This window comes from Phascolarctos cinereus, unplaced genomic scaffold, assembly GCF_003287225.1.
Source record: "Phascolarctos cinereus isolate Bilbo 61053 unplaced genomic scaffold, phaCin_HiC Scaffold_1;HRSCAF=81, whole genome shotgun sequence".
NCBI classification, from domain to species: Eukaryota; Metazoa; Chordata; class Mammalia; order Diprotodontia; family Phascolarctidae; genus Phascolarctos; species Phascolarctos cinereus.
The window spans coordinates 54,522,040-54,535,017 of record NW_027555514.1 but is presented as its reverse complement, the minus strand read 5'-3'; the positions used below and the strand labels follow the sequence as shown (position 1 = coordinate 54,535,017).

Below are 12,978 nucleotides of genomic sequence, written 5' to 3'. Positions count from 1 at the left end.
ATTATTCACATGGCTTAGAGTGGTGCTAGATGAAATACTAAAGTTAATCAAATAAAGTCATCATTACTGCTTGAAATGCTCTGTGAGGATTGGTGACCACATGGTTGTTACTCAACCAAAGCCTGAGCGATTACTGTGTTTTAAGAAGAAACTCAGATATTTGCCTGGAATCATGATTTTATCCACTGCTTTTCTACTCTCAGAAAGCACTGTACTTTCTGAGAGATTTAATCCTTATGTTTCTGAGTCATTTGCTCTCAAGTTAAGAGAATGTCAAAGTTAATACTAAGTCCTAATCTCCAAAACTTTTTGAATCCAATTAAGCTTATGTGTTTCAGTTAAAGACAAGAATTCCACTTGAACAGAAGGAAACTAACTTGAACAACATTGCTGTTCTGATTTTTAAATTTTGAATTAGTCCTAAGGATAAGAAGGGGGGAAAAGCTTTGCATTTTACTCTTCAGTAAACACCGAGCAGCAAAAAAAAAAAAATTGTATAGCAAAAAGAATTGTTTTTTGAGAACAGACTTGACATTTATGTTATACTAATGGGTTAAGAGTTAAGCTTAACAAAATTTATTTTGCAAAAGGCACAGTATTATGGATGCTAATTATTGAAGAAAGTCTTTGTTGAAGGACCGGAGGGTTAACTTTGAATCATACTGAAGTATATCCAGATGGGCAGCTGGATCTAGTTCATTATGGGTTGTGTGAATTAGAAACATATGAATCAGATGAAGTGTTTAAAAAAAAAACATTGGGATGTGAGCGTTGCGGTTGGTTGGGGCGGGGTAGAAAAAATGGAGGAGGAAGCTATGGTAGAATCAGCAAGAAAAGAGAAGAAATAAAAACCTGCAAGAAGAAAAACATACTTTGTACAATAAATACCGAAGGAATGTCCTGGATGTGCTATTTTTACATTCATAATGTGCTTTGGAAAAGCAGATATGATTGGTTTGAGTTCAAGAATAAATGAAATTTTATAATGAGAAACAGTAAGGATTGTACTATTTTTATTCTGCATAGCATTTTAACAAGGACCCTGGGCAAAGCATGTAGGGAGAATGAGCGAGATTTGCTTAAAAAACAGAACCAGAGCCACACTAATAATAAATGTGACAGGTGTTTGCTGGCCTTCTTAAGTACTAGCATGAGGGAAAGGTAGGCCTAATGGCTGACTCTGGTATCCCATGGGAAATGGAGGATGCGAAAACACCCATTAGACTCTAATTAGACTTTTAAAAAAAGTTTGAGTTGTCTTTGGAGGAAAAAAAAGAGAACCAAGTTTTAGGGTATTTGTATAAGTGTGTGTTATACACACATATGCATATACATATATTACATACACATATACTTACAGATACATATATACATATATAACACACATATATGTATATACTACACACACACGTATATATGCGCGCACACACACACACACACACACACATCCTAAAACTGAGGGGTTTTTTTTTCTCTAAAGAGAACTCAAACATTTTTTTAAGTCTAATGGGTGTTTTCCTACCCACCATTTCCCATGGGATTCCAGTTCAGCCATTATGCCTACCCGTTTCTCATGCTGGTATTTAAGAAGGGCAGTCAACACCTGTCATATTCATCAGAGCGGTTGGGGTTCTGTCTTTGTCAGCTACACATGGGAGTTTTCTGAAGGTTGTTTTCTTGGTCCATTTCTATTAATCTACCTCCTGAGCAGATTAAATCACCTCGTTTTCTCACCTTTGCTGCTTTCGGAGAAACAGGAAAAGAACTTGGGCTGATTCTACAGTTGGTGATCTGACACAGCCCAAGTAAAGCTGGCTTTATAAGGAAGGTCAAAGTACCACCTAGATCACACCCGCTGTGATGTGGCAGGTGAAGAAACATCACTTGCTAAAAGGTAGACAGCCATCTCTACTGTGATGGACTCATGACAAGAACCAATGTGACAAGAGAGTGGGAAATTGATGATGTGTTAGTGCCTCCGTGGACATTCACCTGTTGTTCTCTTGGGGAAGTACCAGGCCAACTCAAACTGTTCTCCGCTGTCCGGAGCAGCCCACTAGCCTCATAACATGTGCGCTTCACCACCCTCTGGGACCAAAGTAGACAAAACAAATCTAAACAACATTCTCTGTCTTGTCCTTTTGGTTCCAGACCTATCAGTGGTGGTGTCTGCACCACACCAGGAAGAAACAAAACAGAGCCTTGGGGGGCTAGTCTGCTTCCCAAGATATTGATTCTTTTAGCTCATATTCATCACCCATGGAATACATAACATTATACTGAGCACTGGGAATTACATAAAATTAGGGAATAAATGATTCTGCCCTCAAGAAATTTACTTTTTATTTTCTAACTTAATTTTTTTTTATATTCTTCCTTTCTACTCATAACCTCTACCACTCATTCCATTATACCTCATGGGTTTGCTTGTTTGTTTTAATAATGAAATAATGTGAGGATAGATGCTTTTCTGAGAAGCTTGTACAGATTACCCAAAACAAGACTTTAGGAATATTTGAAATAGGAAAATAGGTATTCCTTGTGTTTGCTTTGTAGGACTAATCTGATTATCTCTTCTTTCAAACCAGTACTTTCCAATTAGAAGAAAGTGAGAACTGTACTAAAGATTACCTGGAGATCCGTGAAGGAAATGCCACAGGGCACCTGGTTGGACTCTATTGTGGACACTCTTTATCCTTCAGTTACACCTCAATTGTTGGACATGTCCTGTGGATCAGGTTTGTCTCAGATGGTTCAGGCAGTGGCGTGGGCTTTCAGGCCACATTTGTCCACAGTAAGTATATGTTGTATGTTGATGGTTTTTAGCTTCCTTTCCTCAAAACTGAACTTATTATTAACATTCATCATTAGGATGAAACATCATCAGTAGTCTACTCAGCAGAAATCATTGTTCCTTTAAATTATAATCCTGTTTCTTCTGTACAGGAATTACATGGTACTCTGATTTTTTTTTTCCCTATCAGACATACTTAAGGAAGTGAATTAGATTTCAAGGATAATGAAGTTCCATTCTCACTATTTCCCAAGATTTTATTTTTATTCTTTTTCAACTTCATTTTTAAGAGTATATAATAAGTTTTGTTTCATGAGGATGAGTGTAACAAAGAGTGGTACGCTAGGATGTGATGTTGGTTCCTACGTGCATATGAAACTATTCAGTTCATTCGGGTCTGCAGAGCTGTGGTTCCATACCCTTTGAACTAGGGAGAACTGAATGTGAATTATTAATTGAATCATTAAATATTAATTATTAAATGAATTATTAACAGCACTGTTATTAATACTAATAATATTACTTCTGATTCATTGTGAATGCTTAGATAGTTTGCCAGCAGGATGCTCTTCCAATGTAGGTGTCCAAATTCCCTCTCTCGTAACCACGTCTTCCTTGATTTAGCTATTTCCTAGAATCTTTCAAATTGAGATTTTTTTAGGATCGTGTATTTAGAGCTGGAAGGAGACTTAAAAGTGATCTAGGCTAAAGCCCATCACTTTTATGGGTTAGGACTGGAGGCCTCCCCTAATGAAAGGAGGCCACACACTAATCTAGTTCTCTAATTTTATTAGCTTTGTTCCAAGGCAGAGTAGAAATAATACTGAATTTGGAGTCAGAAGATCTGGGTTTGAAGACCACCTGTGCCTGTGTAAACTTAAGCAAGTCTGGGTAGCTCAGTGGTGTGGTGGATTATGTGCTAGACCTGGAGTCAGAAAGACCTGAGTTCAAATGTAGCCTCAGCTGTAAGACTCTGGGCAAGTCACTTCACCTCCATCTGCTTCAGTTTCCTCACCTGTAAAATTGAGATAGCAATAGCAGCTATTTCTCAGGATTGTTCTTTTTTTTTTTTTGGCTAGGCAATGGGGTTAAGTGACTTGCCCACGGTCACACAGCTAGTAAGTGTTATGTGTCTGAGGCCAGATTTGAACTCAGGTCCTCCTGACTCCAGGGCCGGTGCTCTGTCCACTGCACCACCTAGCTGCCCCCCAGAATTGTTCTGAGGATAAAATGCGATAATATTTGTAAATCACTGTACAAATCTTAAAACTCCATCTAAATGCTATTATTATTATTTCTATTATCATTCACTTTAGTTTTCTTCTTTGCCAAATTTGGACTAGATGATCTGACATTAGACCAATCAGAGGTTTCCAAAGTGGGCGATATCACCCCCCAGGGGCACTGTACAATCCAGGAGGGGGTAGTAGCCTGGGGTGCAATTGGCAAAATAATGAATAAAAATAAGGGGGCCATGAAAGCATAAGGAAAGAAGAGAAGAAAATTTTGAAAACCCATTCGTACATGTTTCATCTGTTGTGTTAGAGAGTTAAAGTGGTGGTGGTTACATTATTGTCCAAATAAACACAAAATATGTAAGTTAGAGCCAATTAGTGATCAAGTCCTCCCACAGGCCTTAACAAGCCTCTTCAGAAAGTCAGCATGCATGGACAGGAATATGTACATGTAATGACTTGTTGACAGTATGATACATGATGGTTACATGATGCCATAATGCGTCATCAAAATTTCAATGCAGGAAAAACCCCACAACTCTACAATAAAATTTTAAATTTAAGGTACGCCATTAACAATATTTTAAATTTTTTGAAATGATGCAAATTTTAAAAAAATGTTAAAAGGTTAAAGAAAGTAGATTTCCAGGGGGCTGCTGAGTAATTTTTTTTTTAAAAGGAGGCGTTGGCCAAATAAGTTTGGGAACCTCTGCATTATATGATCTAATACAGTAAGAGCTTAATAAATGCTTGCTGGCTGACATATGTCTAAGGTATAAAGCCTGTGGTCCTCAACTGCAAGCAGGAGGTGAGGCCATGTTCCTCTTACTCCCATAAGGGATGTGGACTGAGTTCACACATACAACCAGAGTTTCTTGACATGTAGTCTTCAAGTGCAGTGGAGGAGGTCACAACAGTACCCTTTTCCCTAAGATTTAATAGCCAGCCCAGGAACCCAAAGGAAGGCAGTATTTTTTCAGCATCTGATAAAGGAACCACAGTCAATTAAACGTTTATCCCTTTCAGCATCCCTTGCCTTTTGTTTCATTCATTCATTCTTTCTTCTTTTTTTTTTTATTAGAGACTTGTTCTAAGGAAGACTGATTTACCACACCCTCTCTTTCTCCCAGTGTTTGGCAATGATAATATTGTAGGAACTCATGGGAAAATTGCTTCTCCGTTATGGCCCAGAAATTACCCTCATCACTCTAATTACCACTGGACAGTGAATGTGAATGCTTCTCAAATTATCCACGGCACGATCTTGGAGATGGACCTAGAGAAGTCAACTGGCTGCTATTATGACAAGTTAATGGTGAGTGTCCCGGAGCACCCACCGTCTGCAATTGTAATGAAATAACTGTAGCCAAAGAAACCAAGGTTGTGTCTACGCAGTGCAAGAATGTTCAAAGCATCCAGTACTATCGACTTGAAAATAATGTTGAAGATTGGGCACACTGGGAATGAGAGCAGGAGGGCGCCCAATAAAAGTCAGTCCAGAAAAACAAAGCCAATGCTTCCATCTGACAGTGGAGAGAAACAACCCCCCCCCAAAAAAAACCCCAAACCCAACTTTCCTTGAACAGCCTGCTCCTGTATTCCCATTTCATTTTGTTCCTGAAGAGTGGGGGAGGGCTAGTGAGGAAGGAAAAAGCACGGAAAAGGGTGTAATAAACATTCCACAGTGATGGGGAGAAATTAGTGTGGTGCGGCCTGGTTCACACTTGAAAAACTGACAAGATTAACTCAACAGCCAGTGGCATCACTACTGAGCATAACTATGCCCCTATACACAATGGGGTGGAAATGGGGTATAAGGCCAGTAGGGAGTGAAAAGCAATTCTCCCACCTGCATAACTTCATATAATTTGACTTTGCTCACTCTTTGCTTTTCCCCAGGAAAATAGGCTGGGAGAATTGTCCTCAATGGCAAATCTTTGGAAAAGAATGCCTAGTAGTAACTGTGAAATATCTGTTCTCAATAAATGTATATTTGTTTTTCATTAATTCGCAGTTACATCTCATGGCTACATCATCACCTATTTGTGTTGCTTTATCTAAGTTTTTTTCCTGCTGAACTATTAAAAAAATAGTAACATTGATGCTTCTGGAGCCGACTTAGACATACCAGCTCTTCCTGGCTAAGAGAGCAGGACAATTCACTTAATGACTCAGTGCTCCCGGGCAATTCTCTTAGACTCTCAGTTTCAGGGTGGATGCCAAATCTGCAGTGGCACAGGGGGTTCCCTTATTGGACATTCCCTTGACCTATACCAGGTATAGGTCTCACTTAACTCCAGTTCACTTGAAAGTCAAGACATCCCCCTTGTGGTGTCAGTGGCCCTCTTCCAGCACGAAGGACAGATAACAACAACAATAACAACAAAGCAGGTGTAGATCCAGGCAAAATGGCAAAAAGTAGTGATGCACTGTGAACACGAAACAAGCTGCCTCTTCGCCTGAATCAGGATCTTCGGGGTTATTCGCTCATCTGAAGGCTGTACCTACCACCTGTGTTAGCCGAGGCGGGTTCTGACACTGGTGAAGAGGCTTTTGTGTATTCACCAATCAAATCACTCTGTTCACATTCCCACTCTCTTATTTCCCTTTGCAGCTGCCCATAATGCATTCCCATTCAATTTTCATATTCCTAATAAAATTTAATTGCAGTAGATAAAATGTAGCAAAAGAAGAAGCATTAACATGCTGCACAAAACAACGATTTTGTATTCTATTTGTTTCTGAGACCTGTCCCATCCCAAATACAGAAACCCTTTCTAGACTGGTCTGTCTCTGTCTGGCAGCCTCTCTGTCTCCGTCTTTCTCCGAACTCACCTGGGAGTTCAGTGTACATGCAGTGAATTCATGACTAGTATAGGAGGAGCTATAAAACTGGGGTGATTCTTCTGGCTGCAGCTGTGTGGGTTATTAGGATGGCAGTACTCTGGCTCAAGATTCCTGAGGGGGCCAGTCTCCACAATGTAGAATTTTGCTGTGCTTTAATTTGTCCCTGAAACCCTAGTACTGTGAGGGCATGAAGATAAAAAAATGTACCTGAGAATAGCACCCACATTGGTGTCTGATTATCACAGACATAAAGTAAAAAAAGGCAAAGAGAAAGTCACGAGTCCTTTAAATTCTCTTCAGTTTCACCTTGAAAATCCTCTGCGTGGGGACATGTGTCCTGTATGCGATCTCCCTACAAGTTCATTTATCAAATCCAAGTCTGCCATGAGGAGGTTTCACTAATTGCCTTGTCCCTCGATGTAGGGCTTCTCCTGTAGAATGTAGCCACACCTCTTGTGTTCTCCAGTCCTCACAAGGATCAGTGGTCTCATCAGTGGGGGTATCTACCTCGTTGGTTCAGCCCAACCGAGCTTTCTCCTCTGCGGGATTCTCGTCTATATTCTCTGACAGAGCCTCCATCAGGGATCTACCCATCGGACTACAGGCATTCTTCTAGATCTTTTTTTTTTTAGATCTCATGGTTTCCAGGGCACTGTTGGTGGAGTTGTGAACTGATCCAGCGATTCGGGAGAGCATTGGGAACTGTACCCAAAGGCAATCAAACTGTGTGTACCCTTTGATCCAGCAATACCACTACTAGGTCTATATCCCCAAGAGATTAAAAAAAAGGAAAGAGACCTGTCTGTGCAAAAATATTCATGGCAGCTCTTTTGGTAGTGGCAAAAAATTAGAAATTGAGGGAATGCCCATCAATTGGGGAATGGCTGAGCAAGTTGTGGTATATGATTCTGATGGAATACTATTGTGCTCTAAGAAATGATGAGACTTACATGAGCTACTGCAAAGTGAAGTGAGCAGAACCAGAAGAACATTGTACACAGTAACAGCAATATCGTATGATGATCAACTGTGAATGGCGTAGCTATTTTCAGCAATACAATGGTCTAAGATAATTCTGAAGGACTTAAGATGAAAAATGCTATCCATCCCCAGAGAAAGAACTGATAGGGCCTGAATACAGATTGAAGCATAATTTAAAAAAAATTTTTAAATTTAATTTTGGGATTTTGGTTTTTGGTCTGTGTTTTCTTCACAACATGACGAATGTGGAAATATATTTTGTATGACTGCGCATGTATTATCTATATCAAATTGCTTGCCACCTCAGGAAGTGGACAGAGAAGGGAGAGAGGGAGAGAATTTGAAACTCAACATTTTAAATAATGAATGTTAAAAATTTTTTATCTTCATGTAATTGGAAAAAAATATTTTAAAATCTAAAAAGAAATATATTGCAGCCTAGATAGAGACCTTTGCCTCTTATTTAACCACTTTGATTCTTCAGCAATTAAGGTGGTTCCAAGTCATTTGATATCACTGGGAAAACATTTGGGTTTAAAAAATGAATTTTTGTGTCAGGAAGCAGCTTTACTTCCATTAAAAACATTGCACAATTTTCCACACGATCTTGCCAGCTCTCTTTCTCCTACTAAATTTTGAACCTAATTAATTTTGATTTGTGGCGTCTATCCCAAAGATATGAACCAATGAACCAATTCAACTGCGTGTAGTGGTCTATATGATAGACACTTTTTATCCATTTAATTTTTCCAGTATGGATTGTTAGGATAACGTCTGATTTTTTTTTTGAGACTTTAAAGTTGTTTTCAAACTTCTGAGCACATGTAAATCACCCTGAAGCACCTTCCTGACCTCTTTTCCTTTTCTTTCTTTTTTCTCCTTTCCTCCATGTCAAGGGTCTTTAATTTGTGTGTGTGTGTGTGTGTGTGTGTGTGTGTGTGTGTGTGTGTAGATGGAACTCTTTGTTGTCTGGTGAAATGTATGGAGCTCAGCTGAAAATGATGTTTTTTTTTAAAAAATTCATAATTGAAGGAGGCACTAAACTTCAATTAGAGGTTAACATGAAAATATTGATGTAATTTTCCCATCCCCTGAACTTCACAGATCCCCTGAAATCTGTCCACAAACCCCTAGATTAAGTACCCCTGCTCTCTCTCCTTTCTTCTTCCCCAAAGTGGTATAGGGAGAGACTGAGAGGTTCAGGGAGGTGTTTATCATGAAAACCACTCTGGGTTTTTCTGCGCATTTCAGCCCTTGTTTGAAACCACTAAAGATATTTCCTAATTTATCTGAGCTTTTGAAATGATTGATGTCTTTTTTCCAATAAACATACAGTTTAAAAAATTTTACCAAGTCTTCTAGTAATATTCTCTGCTACTTAGCTATATATGTCAATTATGTTTAGATCTACTAACTGACTCTTTTTAAACCTTTGCTATATTCTTTAACTTTCATAGTGTTGAATTTGTAAAATAGGTATCCACTTACTTTTCTTCTATTTTATGAAAAAAGGACAATAATTATGTAAATTAAATGGTATCTTGTCATTTTTTTTCCATTTGTTCTACCTAGATCCGTGATGGTCCCAACATTCATTCCAGACTTCTTGGAACCTACTGCGGAACAGACACAACTTCCTTCACCTCCTTTCAAAATTCTATCACATTTCAGTTCTTCTCAGATGCTTCCATCTCAGGAAAGGGATTTCTTTTGGAATGGTATGCTGTAGAATCTCACATGGGACCTCTACCTACCATTGCTACAGGTTTGTGTCTGAAAAGAAACACAGTGAATTTATTTTTTAGAGGTAGATCTATGTAATAACCAAAGTTTTAAAGAGTTTATCAGATATTCAGATCTACAAGACTAAGTATGCCTATAAAGCCTATCTACAAATACGATTTTTGTGTCCAAATATTCTTGGGTACATTGAACAGATAATGTGCTCCTATGGAAGGAGCACTTGCTTTAGAGCCAAGAGGACTGCTTCTGTGAGAGAGAGAGAGAGAGAGAGAGAGAGAGAGAGAGAGAGAGAGAGAGAGAGAGAGAGAGAGGGAGGGAGGGAGAGAGGGAGGGAGGGAGACAGAGAGAGAGAGAAGAGAGAGAGAGAGAGAGAGGAGAGAGAGAGGGGGAGAGAGGGAGGGAGGGAGAGAGAGAGAGAGAGAGAGAGAGAGAGAGAGAGAGAGAGAGAGAGAGAGAGAGAGAGAGAGGAGAGAGAGAGATTATTAGATGGATGGGTAGATGGATAGACAGACAGACAGATAGATAATACATTTATTAGGGGTAGCTAGGAGGCTTGGTAGATAGAATGCCATACCTGAAGTCAGGAGGACCTGAATTCAAATCCTGCCTCAGATAGTTAGTAGCTGTGTGACCCTGGGCAAGTCACTTAACTGCTCTCAGTTTCCTTATCTATAAAATGATGATAACAATAGCACCTACCTCCTAGAGTTGTTGTAAGGATCAAATGAGACAGTAATTATAAAGTACTTAGCACAGAGCCTTGCAACATTATAAGCACTACATAAATGTTAGCTATTATTAATATTATTCATATTTTTATAGCATTTATTATGGGCCAGGCATTGTGCTAAGTAATGATAATAATAATAATCCTGGGAGGTAGCTGTTATCTCTGTTTTAAAGATGAGGAAACTGATGTAAACAGAGTGTTAAATGCCTAGGATCACATAGCTAGTGAGTCAGAGGCTAAATTTGAACTCAGGTCTTCCTGACTCTAGGTCAAATGTTCTGTCTTCTCCACCACCTAGTTAGAAAAAAAAAAAGACAGTCCCTGCCCTCAAGGAGTTTACATTCTAGTGGAGGAAGAAAATACAGAAAAGGCAGCTGAAAAGGGGAGGGAAAGGTGGAGACATAGTGGCATGGGCTGGGTCTGAAAAGAGCATAATGGTGGGCGTAGGCACTTCCCGAAAGGAAGGTTTGGGGAGGGACTCACCAGTCAGACCAAAAAGCTTTAGGGGTTGTTTTCTGGGCTTCAGCTTACCCATCTATAAAATGGAGGGCTCACACAAGATCATCTCAGAGTTCTCTTCTGGCTCTAGATTCAATGTATAATCATGTCTGTACACAAACCTCAGTGCATTAGGCAGTTTCTAGGTTTTTCAAGGTGATTTGGGGACTTGGTATTCATGAAATCTTCTATAGACACAAAAACTTTTCAGAAATTTCTGAAAATTTGCAATTTCAACAGCGCAACTCTTGAGGATCCCAAAAAAAGACATATCCTTTTAGTCCACATTGTAATCTAAATTTGTTCAGAGATACAACTCACCCTCACTGGCTGGTCTTAAGCCTTCATGTTTCAGGATAAAATTAGCCTAAAATTCTTAAAGTTAAAAAGCAAACAAACACTGAAACCTCAAATCCTCAGAGAAAGTCTGTTCAGCTAGCTGGGCTTTAGGAGCCTTGTGCCTTTCCCTGAGGAGCCTGACTGACTGCACATAGACAGAATGGGATATTTGTGGCCCAGTCCTTTAGGATGTAGCATGATTTTGTGAGTTATTTCTCTAGAAAAATTTAAGTCACCTTTTAAATATGTAATTATGAACATTGGCTTTAACTGAGGGGAGTGGAAACCTCTGGATATAATATAAAACTAGACACATACTTTTAGAAATGATTATTTTCTCACTTTGCCCTGTCTACATATTTACATCAACAGGGTTTATTCACAGCGGTAACATTCACTCTTATGTGTAGAGAGTACTCTCGTATTAGCATTCCTTTATGAGATGTTCTTTTATTCTTTAAATGATGAAAAGATTTCATTATATCAAGCACATATCTTTTCCATAATTATTCATTTTATGAATGATAAATGATAGAAAGATTAATAATAGCACCATGGATTTTTAGAATTGAAACAGACTTGGAATATCATCTAATCTACTTTTCCTCCATTTTACAGATGAATAAACTGATTCCCAGAGAAGTTAGAACAATTTTATAGAAATGTCAAACAGGATCAAAATTGAGACAAGGTCATCAGATCTTTAACAATTAGAAAGTTATCCATGATCTTTGAATTACCCCTTTGATTGGAGGGGTAAGGTCAGAAGCCAAAATGGTCTGGTACTTCTGAGCATGAAGGGGAAGAAATAAACATTTATTAAGAACCTGCTATGTGCCAGGCACTGTGCTAAGGACTATACAAATAATATCTCATTCAATCCTGACAACAACCCTGTGAAGTAGGTTCTGTTTATTATACCCATTTTATAGTCAAGGAAACCGAGGCAAACAGGTGAAGTGACTTCCCAAAAAAATCACACAGCTAGGAAGTGTCTGAGGCTGAATCTAAACTTAGGTCTTTCTAACTCCAGGCCTGGTGTTCAATCCACTGTGCCATGAAGCTACCTGTAGGCAGTAGCATGAAGAACATATTTAAGAATAGAAAGGCAGTGGTAAAGAGAGGCATCTTGGTAAATTGGAAAGAGCACTGATTCTGTAGCCAGAGGTCCTGGTTTGAAATCCTACCTCTGAGGAGTACTACCTGTGTGAACTTAGGTAAGTTATTGATTTGGATTGGACTCCGCATGGTCATCGTTGAGGTCCCTTTCAGGTCTAGAACTGTGATCCTGTGATAGATAGGATAGGAGACTATGCTCGGGAAGGGGAGTTTCAGGGTGAAGATCTCAGAGGTAGAATGGTTTTGGGTGGTAGCAAGGTCGATGTCGTGACTTCACCTTTGGATGACCAAAGTAAAGTTGATGTGGACATAATAGCATTCGAGGTAGATGAAGGAGGAGCCTGGGATACTTGAGGGGCCATATTGGGCAATACTGAAGTCACCAAGAAAGTGTGAGAGGAGTGAGTACAGTGGAGATAAAGGCTCTAAGCTAGGCATCAGTTAATGATTCTTCCTGTCCTGGTGTGTTGGCAGAAAAGTGAATTGTCCTGCCTAGAGTGGCAGAAACATGGAGAGGTATAGGGAAAAAAATCCTGGCTTTGCAAAAGACCTGAGTTCTGCCACTCACAACCTGTGTGACCTGAGCAAGTCACTTCACCTGTCTGGGTCTCAGTTCCTCGTCTATCAATTTAGGGCGTTAGACTACATAACCACTGAGGTCCCTTCCTGCTCTATCTCTTAAATCCTATGAT

General features: G+C 39.3%; 1 protein-coding gene across 1 annotated transcript in view; it reads left to right on the top strand.

Annotated features, from left to right (window-relative positions):
- CUBN (cubilin) overlaps positions 1–12,978 on the top strand; it is a 324,592-nt gene that overhangs the window by 194,809 nt on the left and 116,805 nt on the right. The window contains 3 exon segments of the mRNA XM_020966874.2: positions 2,589–2,794; positions 5,160–5,344; positions 9,430–9,622. Of these exon segments, the coding sequence (XP_020822533.1) occupies positions 2,589–2,794; positions 5,160–5,344; positions 9,430–9,622 (584 nt within the window).